The sequence below is a fragment of the Rhyacophila brunnea genome, unplaced genomic scaffold, assembly GCF_057557595.1.
Source record: "Rhyacophila brunnea isolate RB1 unplaced genomic scaffold, BYU_Rbru_1.0 scaffold_2, whole genome shotgun sequence".
NCBI classification, from domain to species: Eukaryota; Metazoa; Arthropoda; class Insecta; order Trichoptera; family Rhyacophilidae; genus Rhyacophila; species Rhyacophila brunnea.
Genome location: NW_028232859.1, coordinates 53,047,139 through 53,069,227, shown reverse-complemented (window position 1 = coordinate 53,069,227; position 22,089 = coordinate 53,047,139). Strand labels below are relative to the sequence as shown.

The following is a 22,089-nucleotide window of genomic DNA, read 5'->3' as shown; positions in this document are numbered from 1 at the left end:
ATTCCTGTCGCTTATACCGTATTATAAATGAGTACTTATTCTATTTTCTTAGTCACGGTTTTCTATGAGGCATTTGCTTCGTCGGAAAGTACAAAAATCTTAATCAATGGAAGAAAATCAAAATATATATAAATGATATATTTGGCGATTCGCAAAAAGAGCTCTACACCTGGCAGCGTCTCAGGTCACCACTCACCATGTAGATACATAGAAAGTAACGTTACTGCTTCTTCGCCATAATATTATTTTCAGTCTAGTGCGCTCTACACTTTATAAAAAAAAATCAATACAAAATCTTAGTATAGTTTCCCGTAGAATATTTTGTACTTTTTGATTTTCATTTTATAAAACCCTTTCGAAATTTGAATTTCTTATCAATGTTTATTCTGACTGATTAATCTAAGTACAACATGTCTTAAATTATTGTAAATATTTAAAAACTGTCACGTATTTATGTATTACAATGTAGCATTTTATTGACAATAAATTAATTTCAATATGGACATATTATAACTGTTTGTTATATGTTTATTAAAATAGTTTTCCTAATTTATTTATTTATTTCATCGATCCTACAAGATCAACCCTACTGTTATTTTACATATTTTAACCGCATTGAGCTTGGAAACCACAAGTTTAATAAATATTAGAGAAATCTTGTGATGAAATTACGAGACATAATATACTTAATTAAAAAAAAATTGCTGGAAAATTATCTGTAATCGAAAATGGCGAATCCTCCACCTACGAAACTTACATTTTGGTACATTTTTTGATAATTTACAATTTAAATAAATATATACCATCTGAAAACAATGAAAACAAATTATTTTTACTTTAACTCAAAAATATACTTATAATTTTTTTTAAATCGATACCTTACTTTGAAAAGGTTCTAACTGACATTTTGGTCTAAAATGGTTCCATTAGCCATATTCTATCATATACGTTCATTTCAGAGTCATCTATTATCAAATATGGGAATTAACAATATGCCGGCATGTCTTTTTATATTGAAAATTATGACCATTCCAAATTTCAAACGCTCATAGCTCAAAACATGATCAAATGCAATTAGAACCTTTTCAAAGTAAGGTAACGAAATGTTATAAAATGTGAATTTGAGGATCCCATCTTATTATTAGATATTATTGTATGGTCATATTTATTATTCAAAGTTAGTTTATTAAGTTTCCTATATTGTAATGAAGAGATTTTTGACTAATTCATAGTTTTAATATTTTTTTATATTTACTCATATACCTACCTACTATTATATACCTACTTAAAATTTTATTTATATCAAATCTTGAAAAAATTTCTCAAATTGCAAGGTTCGTATTTTTCCCCTAGGTCCCTCTGGTAGCTAAAGGATAAAATTAAAACATTCGATTCATAATATCTAGTAAAAGTAAAGTGTTGTAGATATTCTATTACACAGTACCTACTTCGATATACTTCGATCTAATATGGTACCTACATATATCTTTTTGACACCTTACACAGAATTTAAGAAAATAAATATTGTTTATTTTACTTTATTTGGTGCATTGAATTCCGTTATACTTATTTTTATAATAAAATAATCAATTTACGAATTCTACTATCATAGACATCTATCGCTTAAATAAAAAAAAATATTATCAAAGTATTTTTTTATATTAGCCTAAATAAAAATAATATCAAAAGATGGCGCTAGCATTAATTCATATAAAAGAGTCTATTTTAAAGTGATCACAGATGTCAGTACTCAAAATCGACATTATTTACTATTTCATCTGGTATAATAAATATATTGTTTCACTTTTACAATATTATTGTATTTCTACTCTACTACTCTCACAGTAAGATTTAATTTATTTACTACTACCTACTACTACTTCACTCTATCACGCTCCAAAATTGACAATTCCTCAGTCCATTCTTTCTTACCACATCAACATTTCAGCAAATATCAGGTTGTAATATCTTTACAAGGTGATGAGAATTGGCCCCAATGATAGAATCCATAAGGCTGACATATAAAACAGAGGCAGCTCTCTTATTCCAGTGTGTTGAGTTCTCATTCATGGGCTCCGGGTTTAATTACCGGTGAGGTCACAACAAATTTTTGTGATTTTCGCAAGGCCTAGGTGTTTGTGACTGTTTCACTTTTACAACCCTACTGATTCACTGCACTACTGTTATTGGGCCTCATGACCTGTTGTAGCGTTAAAAAGAATAAGGAATAGGGAGAAGAGGTGACATTGTCGACCTAAAATAATAATATATTTCTACAGAATACTAAATAAATAATAAGAAAAATTGGTGGGTAATTTTAATTTCATTCATGTATTTTGTGAGGATAGATATTATAGGTATTATAGTTTTTTAACAAGTTATTCACAAAATATTGTATTGTTATCCATAATCGAGGTGCCATGGATTGAACAAGTATGACGTGTGACATAAAATTATAAAATGTGGTTGGAATAATTTTCATTTTTACAACAGTATTCCAGCATTTTATACTTTGTATAAAAATGCGTTTACCACTCTGTCTTTCGTGTCCGGAAACTTGTACATATGCAGTTCTCCGTATCACAATTCACCGTCACATGTTGTATCGGAAATATATGGCCATATATTAAAAACCATCCAACCTCTTTGGGTTGTATACTTAGTACTAACATAAAACTCATGTTTCATAAAACATGGTTCTTGTCGGTTTACACTTTACAGGAAGCCACCAGCAAACAAATTTTGAAAATAGCCAATATACTGGATTATAGGTTAGGTTACGTTTTTATTCTTGAATTCATGAATTTTGCCATAATCAGCTATGAAAATTGAAGTAATGTTCATATTGAATCTAATAAAATTGGGGACCGTATAGCATACGGTCATCTCTTTCTGATTAGAAAGCTCTTGGCGAACTGTGCCACGGTGAAATGTTTTACTTACAAATTACATGTAAGACTGTATTTTTGTCACAAAATTATTTTAAAACGCCTGTTTGGCTCACATGGTAATATAAATCAAGTGTATTTCGGTTACCATTTTGTGAATGAAGTATTTGTGTCGTAAAATAGGTAATTTAAATATGTGGAGAATAATACAAATGAAAAATTTAATACATTTTATAAACATGAACTAGATCTTTTACGGTGCACCCCACTGTGCTAAGCGGGATGCACAGTAGACAAAATTTTAGAGAAATAAAATCTAATTACTCTGCATACGAAGTCAGCAGGGTGAGGACATGCCTTCATGAACTAAAGGAAATATACTAAGTAAACGTTGATAGTTCTAGAAATAAATTATTTTTGTATTAGGTGACAATATTTCTCTAAGTGTATGAAATTGGTCAACCTGATTTATAATAAATTATGGGGTACAAGGCCTGAACAAAAGCGATGCATAAGTGCGAGTGAGATAGTATTCGGCACCCTTATAATCTCTGCAACACGCGCTAGAGTAAGATAAAAGGTTTACAGATGTGGGAGATGGTTTGCTACGGTGTAGCCGCCAAATCTTACCTTATTGCTTAACTAAGCGTCGATAACCATGTTGCTAAAATTGCTATTTTTTGTGTTAAACATAAAGTCAGTGGTAAATATTTTTAGTTAATTAAGTAGAAAAGATGGTTGTGTGTGTTGTATTAAAATGTGGTAGCCGTACTGATAAGCAAGAAGATGGTATTACGTTTCATAGGTAAGTTGATACAATATGTTCGTGATAATTTATTTGTATATTATTATATATTTTAATATCAAGTGACCGTGTTTCTTTAAAATAACTTAAATTATGGATATTTTTATCTAATGGTTGCATTTTGACCGCTTAAAAATACTATATAACGTAAAAAAATAGAAAAATATACTTTAATTCTGAGCGTCTAGTGCGAGCACTTTGGGCGAGCACTAACGAAATGGTCTATGGTCTCGAACATTTGAATACGAATGCGTTCACTCGCCCACAAACTAAACGCACGGCACGCAGATTCATTTAGCAATGCAATGGGTGGCGTCTAGATGTATCTATAGTCTTAGATCGAGGGCTTAGTGTCAAACAACACTATCTACAAAAGTGCAACTTTACAGGAGAGCCAAAAATCGTTATTTTAGATTCTTGTAACTTAACAAGGGAAATGTTTATTTAAAACCTAATGTTAATATTTCATAATTTATTGTGTATTGTGTATTGTACATTTATCTTGCTTATGATGATGTTAAAATTTATAGGGATAGTTTTAAAAAAATATGAAAACAAGGGTAACTTATCGAGTGCTTAAAGTCAGACAACGTTATCTACAAAAAAGTGTTTTTTTTTTTTTTTTTTGAGATAACGTTATTTTACATTTACGGCTACATGATATTCAAACAACGTTATGTCAATCTTTTCTAATTTCATATTAAATCGTCAGTAAAGTTTAACGCTAACTACATAAGTTACCCTTGTTTTCATATTTTTTTAAAACTATCCCTATAAATTTTAACATCATCATAAGCAAGATAAATGTACAATACACAATAAATTATAAAATATTAACATTAGGTTTTAAATAAACATTTCCCTTGTTGAGTTACAAGAATCTAAAATAACGATTTTTGGCTCTCCTGTAAAGTTGCACTTTTGTAGATAGTGTTGTTTGACACTAAGACCTCGTTATGTAATTAGCGTTAAACTTTACTGACGATTTAACAAGAAATTAGAAAAGATTGACATAACGTTGTTTGACTATCATGTAGCCGTAAATGTAAAATAACGTTATCTCAAAAAAAAAAAAAAAACACTTTTTTGTAGATAACGTTGTCTGACTTTAAGCCCTCGAGATGGGGTATTTTATTTAATATAATATGGGTTGGTAAAAAAATTAAACAAATAGAATTACATACATAACTTCATTGGATTTTTATTTTTAAAAATCAAATTACCTACGATTAATTTTTTACAATAAAGTATTATTCCTAAAATGTTTTATTTACAACCATATTATTATCGATATATTATTTAGGTAGGTATGTTATGACGAGACAGGAATCAAAATTTACAAATTATTATTTATTTGACTCAATACCCTCAAACAAATAATTATAAATTATAGTAATGGAAAAATGAATGTCGACAAAAACAAAAAAAAATGGTTGCTTAATTAACAAATTATGGTAAAAAAAAATACACATTACAGACTACATTGTTGAATTTTTACTTTTTTATGATTAAAATAACAAAGCAAATCAGCAAATATAATATATATTTCATTAAAATAACATTTACATATAAGCGCAGCTTATAAAAATTCATGTACATACAACACAAAATCGATTACATTCAAATTACTTTTGTTTCTCTCGCTCGTTTCAGTTCAAATAGTTTTTATTCCTCTGTTCCCTATGTTTCAACAGCTCACTTAAAATTATATTCGAAATACATAGACTTACATTATTTTATATACTATTATCATTATTAATGTTACCATCGCAGCAAATCATTTATTATTTCGTAGTTAAATATTTCAACAATAGAAGACTAGTGGGATGTCTTCATACAGTAAAATATTTTAATTTTACATACAAACTGCAGTAATAGATTCAAATAATTTTATTCATTAGTAGTAAAGTGCCATCTCTGTAAATAACACGTAGGTAATCTTTACGTTAAAAAATAAAGGATAAAGGTAGAAATCTATGCTTAGTGTTTCTTTTATTTGGGATAAAATGTAGATGGGATTGCTAAACTTTCTTTATTGGCTCTTGCAATCTTTTGGACACTTGTATCAAATAAAAATCAAATCAGTAACTGTATCAAAGTGTATTTGGGGATCAATAAAATAATTTAATAACTTGCTCTTCTGGTAACATACAGAAATAGTTGTAACTATAATAATATAGTAACACAATCGTTTATTAAAAATGGAAGACTGAATGATGACCTGCTTTGTTTATTTTTAACTAAATTTAACTATTGAAATAAATATAAGGTTTAATTTTGTTATAAATTTAGTAAGTATATAAAGTTGTAATTCTGATCATAATTTCATTATCCATGGGGTGAAAGGTTTGATAATTATTATTGTCATAGGAAAAGTGTGTGTAAGTTGTTTCATACAATTTAATTCTATATAATGAAACAGCAAATGGCACTTTTATCATGAAATGGCAGCATGTAGACAAAAATATTACCTAATATAAATCTCACAGATTTCTATAAAAATATGATTATATCTCACCACCATCTTTATTATTTTTCTAAAAATGTAAACACCTAGGTAAGTAATTAACTTTATTATTTCTGTTGGAATAGTAAGAAGAATAAATTATGCCAAACTGTTGTGTCTCAGTATCACCATAGAGAATTATGGGAAACACTGTCTTCAAAGACAAAGAACAGGTTATAATAACTATTACATACCTATATTATATTGTGTAAATATTATAAAAAAATATGTTTCTTTTGATATTACTGTCGTCAGGGCCGCCGCGAGGGATGTGACCAACTGTGAGGGTAACTATTCGGCCAATGGCTATAAACCAAATGTGCAGGCCGCCTGTATAATTTCAGTCTCAGTAAAATGTCCAGTGTGTAACACCATCATTAAATGTGTAACTTGAACCAGTTGGTAATAATCATAGATTGCCAATCATTAAAATCATTCAGGTCGATAATTTAAATGTTGTAATTTGTGAGAGGGTGACTTGAATAAAGGTTATGTAATTATTTTTATGGAAACAAAATAATATTTCAAGAATTCACTTTCAACTTTGTAAGCATACTTCTTGATAAAAATTTACAAATTATTTTTAATTAATGATTACAAATGGATGGGCTTTTCGGTTCTGCCGCCCGTATGCACATTAGGATGGGGCGCCCTTGACTGCTATCCAAAAACCATTATTGCAAGAATAAAACAGTGTGGATAAAGATAATTATTTGTCATTGCTATTAGAAATAATAAATAATTTAAAATGTATATTATGTAGTTATAATTTTATTAGTACTTATTTACCAATAATTATTATATTGCACCCAAGACTTATATAGTGCCTGTACACGCATGCATGGGTTTACTTGCATCAATAGTGTGTATTTTAAACTATCGTGATTATAACTGTTTACACGTAAAAATGCTGACTATCTCGCCAATCTCATTCTTCAAGAGAAGGCAAGACATGATACTGTCATTTTATTTCACAGGTTGCGAAAATCGGTTAACGTTCGTTTTTTTCGTTCGCTACTATCGTTCTACTGCGCAGGCGCACATATTGCACAGTCCAATTGTCGCGTGAAAGTTTAGAAGCTTCTAAACTTTTTGATTCATGCATGCAATTTGCACGATAATACGTGTTTGCACAAGCATTTTTTTGTTATGGTCGCGATAATACGTACAATCAGCAGTAAATCCATGCACGTGTAAACAGGGTATTGTTTAATCCTAGTGGGTATTTTTAATTAAAAATATCTGTTAGGACGCCTTCTTGCGATCTTGGTAAAGTATAATATAATAAATAACTGTGGAATAAGTTACCAATAAAATTATAATTAAACATTTCAAAGTATTTGTTTGTTGCAATAAATAACATGTCGTTCCATCAAGAATTAACAGTGAAAAAAAAAATATTTTTTATTCCATTGACTATAGATAACATTCTATAAAGAAAATCACTAAGATTAGAATAATATATCACAATTTGTTGAATCTAGAAGAGGAACTATTTGCAAAAATCTTCATAAAAAATAGTTTTCCCTAGGTATACAATAATTATTCTTATTTTAATCAGTTGAAGACTAAGCGTCATCATTCACTCACTTATATAAGTACCAAGAGCTCTAAACCACATTATTTATTTTCTTTTATAGTTTATTATAAATGACACTTTAGCCTTGCATGGTAATAATTTCACTTAAACATTAATCATAAATAAGAAAATGCACCATTCTCAAAATCGTATTAAAAGCGTTCAACTGTCGTCGTCGTAAGTCATCAGCGTTCCGTTTAAATTCTATAATAAATAGTACCTACATGATGCGATAGATAACAATTAAAATATACCTTTATAATATATTCATGTATCTGATTAAAACGTATGAAACAGATAAATTATTTTGTTAAATCGAATTCTCCCCGCATTAATGTTTCTACAATATATAAACTAAGGCACGTTCAATGCCGAGGACTACAAACACTTTGGCAGAAATTTTAAATCATAAAAGAAATCAAATTGTCGTCTCCTATAATTTTGCTACACACAAATTTTATACTCATCATTATAAACTCTCATTTAAAACACAACAATATTATTTGAAGCCCTGAGTTATTTAAAATAACATCACTATGTCTATAATCAAGTATCACTCTTGTGTTTGGGACTTTGATCCAGAGATGGCGTGGTAATGATTTTTCCATCGGCATCAGATCGGCTTCTCATTACGAGAACGGGTGTTTTTGGTTTAGGAGTTTCAGTCAATTTTATTCGAACCCTTCCAGAATCCGGCTGATACACTGGCATGGCCTCATGCGGTGGGGGTAATAGATTCATTTCTGGGTGTTTATTACCATTTGTCATAGGACCGTCGGGTTCCGACATTGGTGGCATAATTCCAACGAGTGGAGGGTCTTCGAGAGGAGTGTATTTACCCTGGTGAGGTACTTGAACATTTGGATTTGGCTTATTTGTATTCCCGTTGGGTGCTGCACTCACTTCAGGAACCTTCACCTTAGGAATATTTTCCTCAACACTTTTCTTATTATCTATATTACCATTCTCATTCTTCTTTTTAGTATCGTGAGTAGGAACAAGTTCATAGCTACCGTTGACTTTCTTCGAGTTAGGTGCAATCACAGGCTTACCTAATAATGATTTATTCATATCGACCATTTCCCTGCCTGCTTTTTCTACATCTTTTTTATCTTGTCTTTCAAGTCTTTGATTGCGCTTTTTACGCATATGACTCTTGATTGTAGCCACACCGATAAGACCCACCAAAAGAACTACAAGTATTCCTATACAAACATATGTACCCAATGAACTTCTGGCCTCTTTGGATTCGAGTAGCTCTTCATTATTTGCTTCATTATCTGATGCCTCGACGAGACCGCTTTCGACTTGACCAATATCCACTTTTGTCAATATCTCCTCAACAGGTTCCGGTGCTTTGGTAGTCGTTTCTTCCGGAGCATCCCAATCAACTTTTCCTTGAAAAACTGATGGCATGTCAGGAATAACGAAGGGTTCCAATGTTGTAGTGTTGTCATCAAAATTCCCATTGTAGAAAAATGGATTGAATACTCCCGTGATAAACGGTTCCGTAGTAGTGGTAATATTTTCTAGATCGTCTCCGCTACCATCGTAGTAATCTATATTGGGATCAATCGTTGTCGATTGTGTGGCATTTGCAGCATCATCAAATGTTGTGGAATCCATGCCAGAACCAAAATCTCCCGATCCTTCAGGTTCATCGGTAGTAGTGTTTTCATATAAATTATCATCTATTTTTAATTGAGCAAAACTCAAGCCGCTTTGTCTTGATGTGATAATTTCCGTAACTGAATCATCTCCTGAACCGTCAATAAGATCAATGTCTGGCTGTGGAGTGCTTGAGACTTTTAAATGGTTCTCACTAGCGACTCCAATAAATTCTTTAGCATCGTCATCGTTTTGCATTCCGTCATCTTCCCAAACTTCTCCTTCGTCTAAATCGCTCAAAGCCGTCATTGTCATTGATTTTTTATGTGTTGTTTCAACTCCGATCATTTCAACATCATCCGGTTGATCTCCGAGCATCATGTCATCCATTAAATTATGAATTTTCCCATTTTGATGCGACTTTTTTTCAGAACACACATCAAAGATGTCCACTTCCCCCCAAAACACTCCTTTATTGGATGGTCTTAAACAGATTATTCTGTCCATAACGATACCTCTATTTCGGAGACCATTGAGTCTTTTTAAATTTTCACAAGAGCAAGATAAAGGATTTCCAGATAATTCCAAATGTTCTAAATCCGTCAGAAAGTTTAAGTCTAAAGGAACATCCGTTAATAAATTCGAAGTGAGATCTAAAGAACTGACACTGCTGGGAATTGACGATGCACTAAATGATTTCATTTCATTGCGGGCGAGGTTTAAATGAACCAATTTTTTCGAGTTCTTCAAAAGTTTTTCGAATTGTTCAATCTTATTGGAAGACAGGTCTATCGAGACGACTTCTGTGAATTTATCAAGGTCGCCATTGATTTTGGCGATACTACTGTTGGAAAGATCGATAATGTTGACGTTGTTGTGCTTGTTTCTCAAGGAGAACTTGTAGAGGTTGAGTGTGGAAGAACAGGCGGCTTTGTGGAGGCCTTCATTGGTGGTGGAGCAGACGCATTCTGGCGGGCACAGCGGTGGAGGAGCAGCACCCGCACACACCGCTAACACCCCTAGCAAAAACAGCCCCGCGATCTTCATCGTTTTCGTTTCGCTAATCTGTAAAAAAAAAAAAAAAAAAATATATTAAACATAATGTAAACAAAAATAATCTTCTACTGACTGAAAGTAATAATTTAGATATGACCAGACTGAAAACTTTATGAAGAGATTATAATAGGTATTTAAATAATTGTCTGGCAGACTCTGATATTTTCCTTTTATTTTATATGGACCAATGTCCAATGATTATCAATAGGTGCAACACGACAAATTGAAAATAGTTCTCATTTAGAAATATTTCATCTTTACAGCCAATTGAATGAATTACACAAGGGAATTTTTCTAGAGAGATGAGATGACATGAATATAAATTTATACTACACTTTTTACAAAATTGAGAAAACCATTTTCTTTTCAATAAACTACTTTAAACAAGCCTCATTTCTACTCTACCGCACGTGTTCTGCACACATAACTATTAATTATCTTTAAATAATAGTTTTAGACCTCACTAAATGGTTAATTTTATACAAGAAGGAAAACAGAAAACATTAATAACATTCAATACATCTCACAATATCCAACTCAGTGTTGGTGTCATTTGCTGTAGAAATAATAATATTATAAGATATACCTATTATCTTACAATAACTTCATTAGATATCTACCGAGTAACTTAATATAATCTCTGGATGAGATACGATGTAAAATCATGCAATAAAACAATATAATATTATTATTTAATGGGTAATAATTTGTACATTTCTCACCACAAGAACACTTAGATTTTTTTAAAGCAACTAGACATTATCACAATTTTTTTTGCAGAATATATTTCCGCAAGAACAATTTTTATTAATAATTATAATTTCTCAAAACTAATCTAGAAACACTTTAAATGGAAATTAAACATTGACTGAAGGCGCGTTGCATTAATCATCCTGGCGCCATTTTATACAATCTACATTATAAGATAAGTGATATTCATTTTAGATAACATACTATTTTTTTTTTTAAATAAAACTGATAAGATTTCAGGACCAGAGCTTCCCAAAAAGCATGGCGTGGCACACCGGTGTGCGTCTCCCCAACGTTACGAGACTCGTTGCACTTGATACGATGACTATGACATTAAAATTATTTTTTAATGATATGTTCCGAAAGTGCAAGTACCCATCTAATTAAAAGAATTAATTACTTATCATGTAACTGAACACCTAATTTTTCTCAATTTCAATAATTATATATTAAAGTTAATTAAACTCATGTTGGCCTAGTTGATTCTGTAAGAATATCAAGCCGTGATTTCGCGGGTTCATTCTCGCGGATGGTCAAAAAGTACACGTTGTTTTTTTCAATGTGTGTTTGAGCCAGTGCAAAGACCCAACGGATTGGTCGAATAGCTAACAAATATTCATCCCTTAAAAAAATTACACTCTGTAGATCCTACATGCTCCGCTTATAAAATAAACATCAAATAATTTCTATTATTTTGTTAACTTTCAATTCATGGTGGAACTGTATTGTATTGTCGTTTGATTTAATAAAACGCAAAATTTTTTGTGGTACTTATTCCACTTTAATAAATAAATTTGGAGCTGTTTCGTCCGCCTCAGAGGGACATTTTCAACTGTCCAAGTGGAATAAGTACTACAAAAAAAAATTGCGTTTTATTAAATCAAACATCACTAAACATATTAATTTACTTTCTAATCCACTTTTAATAATCAATATGGAACATACGTAAGTACCTATCGAGATGAAATATTTATAGATTATAACGGTATTATATTATATTAAAATTACATAGGTAATATATACTAATTTAAGTGTTGGAAGGAATGAGTACCACCGTAAGTATTCTTCAGTATGTCGCAAAATTTTTAACATTTGAAAAGTGTGCCATGGCGTGAAAAAGTTTGTGAAGCCTAACTAATAGTCATAAAAATGATAATTTTTAAAAACGACTTATTCTATACTCGGAAAACTGGATTTTTTCGGATACCTAGTACATAAAAATGTGCATACTCATAGAAATCAGGAGAATTAAAGAACACCAAGTGTGTATGTACATCAGTGTCGAGGGGTGGGAGGTAGGCTGTTGAGATTCGACATAAATATTTCAAACTCAACTTTGTCAGGGATACTTATTTGTTTTCATTGAACTAAGAATACAATTTGCGGATGGTGCTGGTAAGTTTTTAAAATTCAATAAAACCCTGCCTAAACCAAACCATTGTCGATAAAAAATATTGTTCTATCTGTAAAATATCTAAAATTACGTATGGTTTAATAGCATACTTTTAGATATTTTATAGATAAACGAATATTCTTTGACTATTTTTCTACTTTGACTTGGATTATGCAGTGTTTAATTGAATTTTAAAAACTAACAAAACACTATTTACATAATAAATTGTAGCCTTACTTCAATGAAACAAAAAAACGTTTGACTGCCAAAGATTAGTGTGCACTATTTATATCAGATCTTAATAGCCTACCTCCACCCTTCCCCACTGATATACATACATACTCGTATGAATATTGAACGACCATAATAAAACAAATAATTTCTAATAGTTGTATTACAACATAATTCCTAGAATCAGAATATATATATATATATATATATAATATATCACATACTAATCTAGTTTATTTTTTCACAGATCCTGAGTTCCCACTAAAACAGAATCTTTTGTGAGATATGTATTGTACAATAGGCGAATTTTTATTAGTTGTTTTTTTTTACCGCCAAAGGAGTTCTGAACGGTTGTAAAGAGGTCCTTGCGATTTTTGTTATTTTTCAGGAGTCTTTCAAGTTACTACTAACAACCGGTCTGACCTGATCTCACGGGACCTTTGTGGCTATTATGTTTGCAGCGGAAATATAAATCATACGATGATTTTTTTTTCGAGAGTGTAATACTGTGTAGGTACCGGGCACCGCCAAGAGTGCCAATTTTATCAAAATGGCGCAGGTGACAGAAAGTAATATAATATAATCTTGTAATGAATCAAATGTCCCATACTTATTTATATGGCATAATACAATGTACACAATATATTCTCAAAAATATTAGTAGCGTATTTAAAAATGCGATTGCAGGGACCAGCGAGATATTTCAGTATTTTGATAAAAAAAATAACGTTCTTAAGGGCGAAAGTGCTCAAAAGGGTGAAAATGGAACTTTTATTCTATTTTCAAAGCATGATCCTGGCCATTCCTTAAACGTTGTAGATAATCTATTTATATAATTTTGAAGCCTTATTATCCTTTACTTATATTTATTTTAAACATTTGATGACTGCATTAAGTATTTTTATTACATAAAATAGTATTCTTTTAAACCTCTCGCTCTAATGTTTTAGAATATAGTCAGATTTCAGTACATAAAAGTGCAGTGGTGTTAAGATTTTTTACATTTATTAATTTTTAAACGCATTTATAAAACCATCAGTATAATTTATGTCGACATTATTAAAGTGAAATATTTACGATAAAAAAATATATTGATAATCTCTGTGATTCCAAGTTTGACAAGAATTAGGCATTTTATTATTCAAAAAATGGGCAAGATTAACACATTTGAAAATAATTCTAAAGATACTGATTATAAGCTATGTCTTTGACTACGCTGAGCATGTCCCCCCTTAACATTATTTCATTTTCATTTTATATATATATTATTATCTTATAAATTACGACGAAAAGTAGAATTTAGTTCGCTTTTCTAATAATTATATTTGTTTATTGGTAAAAAGGCGCAATTTTCGTTAGCGTTTAAATATCTTAAATGGTTTTACTACATACCTACAATGTGTTTGAGTGTCCATAATTTTTAATAATAATATATGATATTTAATGGTCAGTATACAAAATAAGTACAAATATAAAATATACTTAAATGTATTGCAGTGGCGAAGACTCCGTACTAGGTGATTATTTAAAAAAAAAAGCCCACCATTTTAAGAAAATATTTTTTAATTGCATATTGATGTATTTAAATAATCACTTATATTCTGCTAAAAAAATATTTGTCGACATCTGTCGTATATGTAGTTACACATGTATTATAAATATGTATACACAGACAACAGAACCATCTGTCAACGGTTTAAAAAATTTGCTATTGCGAACCATCTATTAATTTTTTTGTATGGACTTTATGTCACGTGACAACATGTCTATCGCAATGTATGCAATACGGTAGGCTCTAAGTCTAAACCTTTGCGCATAATATTATTGTCTATGACTTCACCTTTGTCCAAAATAATTAATAATTAGATAATTTAAAAAAATTATTTACGAAAATACGTAATTTAAACTCATCGCTAAATTTTATGTCGTCAGTGAGCTATTGAAATTTATTCAATAGTAATAATAACCCAGGACCCACGACATTATAAGCCTGACGCGTTACCGCTCGACCATCGTGGGATATATTGAAATCTAATTAATATACAATATATTTTATTATTCACATATTATATATTTGTTGGTGTTAGTAAGAGGTGGACCAACTGCGACCAATCGACGGGAAAGCGTGTGAAGAAAATCAGGAACAACAATTAGTGCAGAATAATAACTGTGGAGACGAAACTATGAAAAACCAAGGAGAAATAATTATTGTATTTTATTATATTAATTCCAAGACCGAGTGCCAAGTTTCCTCTTTTTAACACGCCTAGGCAAGTTATTTGTAAAAGGCTCTATATTATTTTTTGTAATCACTTTATTCTGTAAGAGTACTTTGATAATTAGATACCAAAGATTTCTTACATGTCATCGTTAAATAATTATTATTATACGTACAGTGACAGACAACTATTATTTGTCATATTATTTTATATAATTTTTCGCAACAAAAACTGGCAGATGCGAAATAAAAATACAAAGTTTAATAATACAAATAATCATTAATTTATTTAAATATTCCATTCAAAGAAACTGCAATAAAATATATCCAAATGTATTATAGGTTAATACAATTTAGAAGTGACGTTTCTAATACAAAAATTGGATGAACCTATTATTTTTAACTTTTTCAATGATTTAGAGGTGTTTGGCGCATTATTCGCGTACAATTATTATTCTTCCCGCCACATTTCTTCGGTTCCACGATTCATCAACTAAAAGAATATTCGCGGCATATTTTGAAAAAAAAAATATTTTAATAAAAATTTGACTGTTTTAATTTATAATGGCATTTTGACAGATTGTTCGACACTAATTGCCAAAACTCTTTTTGGTTTTCTACTTATTTTGAAATAATGCTTTTTTAATCATAAATCCTAGTATACTTTGGATAGGTAGGTACATAATTATATATTATACCCATAGAGATGTATTGCGAAATTGGATTAAAAGAATCTCTAAAACACACTTTTTTTTACAATATACCCACCTAGTTAATAAATTTTTGAAAATGATTTCAGAAGAAGTAGAGACGTAGGTACCTACCTATACGAAATAACTTTAACAAAATGTAAATTTAATCGTAAACGTACAATTATAAAATAAAACATTCTAAACAAAAACAGTATTCTAATCGATTTTCTCACACTCACACACATTACTCAAATGGAATAGTACAAAACTTAAATTCATTAGAATTTAAATTCAAATTACATCAAGTACCTTTGGTCGAGACTATTAATATTAAATAATTACAAGATAAAAAGAACTTTTTATATACAACGTTTTTAAATTTTCTGTTCAATTATTATGCTCAATATGCTCAAACTTGTACTTGACATGAAGTAAATAAAAAACAAACAAATATAGAATATTGAAATGTCATTTTGATTTCCATAGTAACGCACGTATATATTAATAATTTAGTTGCTAGGACCACCCACTTAGCAACCAATAATAGTGGATTGGATTACGGATTTCTTCCGAAATAACTTTTCATACAAAACAGAATTAACTGAAAATTAATTCAATTCTACTTAAAGATGGCTAAAAGTATTAAAAGAATGCATTGGCATCGTGTTCTGATATATTCTAAAAGTTTCAAATGTCTAGCTAGTCGGGAAGTTAGTTAAAAATCGATTGCAAGATTTATAATGGATAAACAACCACCGGACAAATAAGAATACGAGCTAATAAAAACGTTGTAAAATATTATTCTCAGTGTATGCGGCGAAGACCTTTTCAGATAAAGAGCTGTGAGAAAAAAATGTTCCTCCACCGGATTTTGATAAACAGTAGTTACGTAGCATTTATTGTGTGATTTTATTATTTTGTCAAACAAGTGAACAAGTTCGCCATAACTTACAATTAGATACAACTTTACTTACAGCTCAAAGTCGTTTAGACACAACTATTCGAGGCGATGTGTACCTACATACTATTAAGGTACGGATTTTGATTCGAGGAAGTTATTTTGTCGTAGGTATCTCTCAAGACAGTAATTTTTTTGCCATCTCAATTTGGGAGGATTTACCTTGGAAGTTACGGTGTTCTGTGCTTTGACGATGCGCATTGCTATTGTATGCTTAACTTATTAAGCTCAGGTAGTAATTTTTAAAGAAAACAAGTCAAATTGTATGTATTTATTTAACACTCAGTTCATGTTTTCCGTTATTATACGATGTCTGTAGACAAGATTGCAATCAAAAAAATAATTACTATGATCATAAACTATTGGACTTATTTTGAAAGACATAGTCCCAGGAAACCCAAGCAAGTCATCAATTCATCAAGTCTGTCAGTTCATCCTACCAGTTTTGACGTAGTGCTATTCGAACAATTATTGGCTAAAAAAAATACCAATAAAAATAGTCATATTTCTCTTCATAAAAAAGAGGTGGAAGTTGATAATAACTAAAATAAAATATTTTTTCACCAATAATTCAATTTATGGGCTCAGTGTACCTAGTAATAAAAAAAATATCTACTACATACCATAGTCGGCTATACACAGGCCGGGCTACTGAATTAAAATTACAATAGTAGTGAAATGGAGTAGACGCCCACGATGGCCGCGTGGCTTAAATGCCGGCCTATAGAGTCGAGGGTCCCAGGTTCGAATCCTGGGTCTGGCAAGTACACATATTGTTTTTCAATTTGTGTATGAGTCAGAGTATGGACCTAATAGGTTGAGCAAGTGGCTGACATCCATCAAAACTAAAATCTGTTAATACAAACCTCCACCCTGTGGAGGCCCATATCGTCGGTGTTTCGTAAAAAGGGCGAATTAACCAAAATGCTACTTTACAGGAGGAGGATTTTTAACTTTTGACATTTATTTGTTTTTTACCTGTAGATGATTATAAATATTTAACGAGTTTATAATAAAGCTTAGTAAGAATACAGTCATTATAATATGTATTATTATAAGTATAATATTTTAAAAGGCACAATATGTCACATTTGCTTTTTATTTCGTAATTTTAATTAATTTAATTTTAGTCGATTATCGTTTTTAAGTACTTTCCTGTGGAGATAAAAATTCGCCGTTTTTACACAACAAAGCTAGTGGGGTACATATTGTATTTTCATTAAAATCTCGATTTCGCCAAAATGGTTGGTTCGCCCTTTTTACAAAACACCGACGATATGATCCTATTAGGATCGGACATGGTCGAAAGAAAGAAAAGAAGTAGTGCTAGTGATTGATTATTTTAGAATGCAATGCGGTAACCTGTTCGCAGTAAATGAAGATTTTCGATTGCATATTTTCGCCAGTTGAATGCAGAACTATTCTAAGTCACATTTAAAATATTTTACACAAGTGTTCTTTGAAACATCCTATTTAAGATATTTATTATTTATATAATAATCCTACTAAAATATTATGTATACATTTATCTATAAAAACAATAAATATTTTAAGCAGGTTGTTCCAAAGAACTCCGTTTTAAAATATTTCAAATGTGAGTTAGAATAGTTATGCATTCGACTGACGTAAATTTGTTCAAATCAATATTACAGTATTATTAAACAATCATCATGTTCTACTACAGTTTACCATATTGGACTTAAAGTGTGTGCAATAACTAGCACTACGATAGAAATTTACAGTTTCATGTCACGTCCTGACTATAGTGGGCCTTGACTACATACATTAATTATGCCGCTCATTTTATATAATGATCGGCCACGACTTCGTCCACATTATATACGGAAAAAGAAAGTAAACAGATTAAACTGATTCGTATTAGGTATTAATTTATTAATTTCTAGCCACATTTTTCTCTACTCATGCCATACAAACTATATTGACACAGGATTTGTTCGATTCCTAGTCGCGCGCTTGCCTGTGCCGACTTCATATTTTTGCAACTGTGTAGATGTTTATTTAGGGGTATCGAGATTAAAGTTTCTAAAAGTATACTAAAATTGTAGGTACCTACCAATAATGTACCATAAGAGAATAAGCTGTGCAACTGCAAAATCAATATTGGTCGCGTAGTTTTTTAATTATAGCCAAACAATCGGGCAGACATACACTCAAATTGTACTATTAGTTGATATATACCTAATAGATACTTATTTCTATTAAAATTAAAAATTTTCACTTATTCTCATTCTATTAAACACACATATTTTTTTAAATACTTCTGAGAAAATAAATAACCAAATTTTTTTTTAAATACGACACCCAGCAGGAATCAAACACGCGTCTCTCGGGATTCGCGCATACGCACATCGACCACAATGCTATAGGCGTCTTATCTAATTGCGACAAATTTTAACTAACGGCTCTCACAATACTCTCTGAAGTGCTTTCTAAATTGAGCTATAAATTCTACAGTGGCACCATAGGCGATTCGCGCGTGTATTGAATTGCTTGCGACAATGCCTATTTCAATGCTAGCAAACAATACCACTACAACTGCAAGCCGCATTTGCCGTACCCATGGTGCCACTGTAAAACGAATTACCTATACTTTCGGCAATCAGATTTTGTATTTTAAATCAACGTAGGTAGGTATTAATTACCATCATTACTAACTGACGTCGCGGATCACTCCAAATCTTTTGTTGCAACTTACCCTTCCCTTGCTAATAATTTAATTAACTTTTTTTATTCAACAAATAATTCACATGATTTAAGAATGTAACATTCTTTTTATTGAACATATTATATAATGTACATTCTTAAATCTTGTGAATTATTCGTTGAATAAAAAAAATATATCCTCGTTCTAATTAAAATGACGCCGAATTTTTCAATTGACGGGTCTCTTGCTGTCAAAGTCAAAAGTAACCACATATTTACGGTAATACCTACCTACTTTATAATAGTTATAATGAAAACAGTCGCAAAAAATATAAACGAAATTACTTTACAAACGACATAAATCGTACAGAATTGATTTTTAATGTCTCAAAATGACGTCCATCTTGTTTCACTTATGGCAACTTGTCCAACCTCTTTTCCGGTCTGTCATAAACTAATAATTAATGCATTTCAACTACATGAGATGATTTATCGTCAGTAGTAGTAGTTTAATAGTTGCATCGACTTGAGAAACAGCATCATTCAAATACTTTCCCATGCAAGCTACTATTCTATAACCGTAGGTACACAATGCTATCGAAAATCTAACCTAAATTCAGGTAACAATTTTACACGTGTAACGACGAAGAGTGTTGCTAATAAAAGGGCACATCATAATTATTATTAGTAAGGCTATAAATCTACAGGTATCACTTATGGTATGATGTTAATCAAGCCATGTTTTTTACCAAGCTGAGATAAAATTAGCTTTAAATTGTGTCACTCATTTTAAAAGAGAGATAATCAGTGACGTTCCTAGACAAAATGCCGCTCCTAAGCAGTGCCAAAATGCCAACACATTTTTTTATAAAGAACTTTTTATCATCCTGTCATGACTCCAATATCTAAGAAATGTGTTTTATGGATACATTACTAACAATATATATACTTACCATAAATCTAATTTAAATGTCATCTCTGCTCAAATATATAATATTGCGAGGTTACGGTTTCAGATAGGTAACTAGGTACATTAAAAAATATACTTAACAACTTCCAAAACTCGCGAATAACTGGCAAACATATTTGGATAAATTTTAAAATCAGGTATGCCCGTGTCATTGCTGTTTACCAAGAACGTGACGTCCAGGGACAGCGGAAGTATACTAGACATCGTGAACCCGACAAAAAAATCATGTGAAAACTTTTATAGTAGGTATCTAATTAATACATTTTGTTGCCAACCAGTGAGCTGATTTTTTTATAATGGAAAGACATTTCCGTTATTACTTATATATCTACCTAATGATTCTCCTCAATTTGCCGCCCTTTGGGTAACTGCCGCCCCCAAGCGACGCTCAATTTGCCTACCCCCACGGGACGTCATTGGAGATAATACATATGATTGCATTAAATATACAGTTTTTCTTGAACATACATTATTCGAAAATACTTTTGAGAAATATATAACCACTAGAAAAAATCACCCAGCAGGATACGAACCTCCGCCCTTCGAGTTTCGCGCCCATGTGCGCTGACCACTATGCTATACGTGGTTTATCTGATTGCGACAAATTTTACTAATGTTTTTACAATACTCTCTAGGGCGCTTTCTAAATTGCGTTACTTATTTGCAATCGCCTTTTGGATTTTAAATCAAAATATTGCATTACCTTAATTACTAACCGGTGTTAGACACCCCATGTGTTAGGATTACTCCAAATATAGGTATACGTAGGTACCTACTTGCACTTGTTAATATTTTTTTTCAAAAGTATTTTTTGTAGTGATTATTTCTCATAATTGTTTTCAAATTATTATGTTCAATAAAAGAATGTTACATTCTTAAATCCTGTGAATTACTCATTGAATAAAAAAATAGTTAATAAAGTTTTTCCTTGTTTTTTCAACTTCACTGACATTGAAAACACGTACATACATATATCTCAATTTGTCACAAATTTGACACAATCGATGGTTAAGGGGGTCACGTCCATTATTATTTGACATACAGTGTCAATAGTAACTGCTTAAAATCGTATAGTATTGGTGAAATCAAGAATATACTACTTATTTTAATGTAAACATTAATTTTTACGATTACTATCTTTCGTTCAACTTATATCCTCTTATTCCTCTTATTGAGAGTTCGTGTACGGGAGTTTAGGATCACTCTATGATTATCACAAAAACAACAACTAGTTTCGATGCTATCATATTATTGAGATATTGTTTACAATTTCTGTTTCCTGTCACTGCATTTACGAATATTGTCAATATCAACAAATCGCACTGTTACCGGAATACCAAAGCAATATGGAATGTCAATTATTAAGGGACTAATTTATTATTGCACCTTATAATTTGCAGTAAATATTCATAGCATTGACATTATACAAGGTTATGCAATGAATTACCTATTCAACATAGCCACGTCTCAAAGTCAGGTTAGGTTACTTTAAAATTACGCCGGTCGTTAAAATAAATAATGATTAAACGTTAACTTTGGTTACGTCGGTAAATCAAGAATCCTGTCATTGGTTTACGGGAGTTTTATTTTAAAACCGCTATAATTCGAATGAGAAAGATAATAATTATATTCAAGTAAATTTAACTGAATGCCTAGTGAAAAGTTAATTATTATACAACAGTTAAATTCTCAGTACCTCAATGATATCCGCTAAATATTATACGACATTGCGCATTCTAAATTAATTTTATCTCTCTAAAATGGAGAGGAA

General features: G+C 30.8%; 1 protein-coding gene across 5 annotated transcripts in view; it reads right to left on the bottom strand.

Moving 5' to 3' along the window:
• Positions 1-7,211: 7,211 nt before the first annotated feature.
• The window catches only part of wdp (Leucine rich repeat protein windpipe), a 143,989-nt gene continuing 129,111 nt past the window's right edge, over positions 7,212-22,089 (bottom strand). For 4 of the 5 annotated variants that reach the window (XM_085947290.1, XM_085947289.1, XM_085947293.1 and 1 more), the window contains one exon: positions 7,588-10,451. In XM_085947290.1, coding sequence (XP_085803416.1) covers positions 8,325-10,433 — 2,109 coding nt within the window. In that variant the 5' untranslated portion in view covers positions 10,434-10,451 and the 3' untranslated portion in view covers positions 7,588-8,324. Of the gene's footprint in view, positions 10,452-11,164; positions 11,360-22,089 lie in introns of those variants that run through there. The other variant, XM_085947294.1, reaches the window with a different exon arrangement.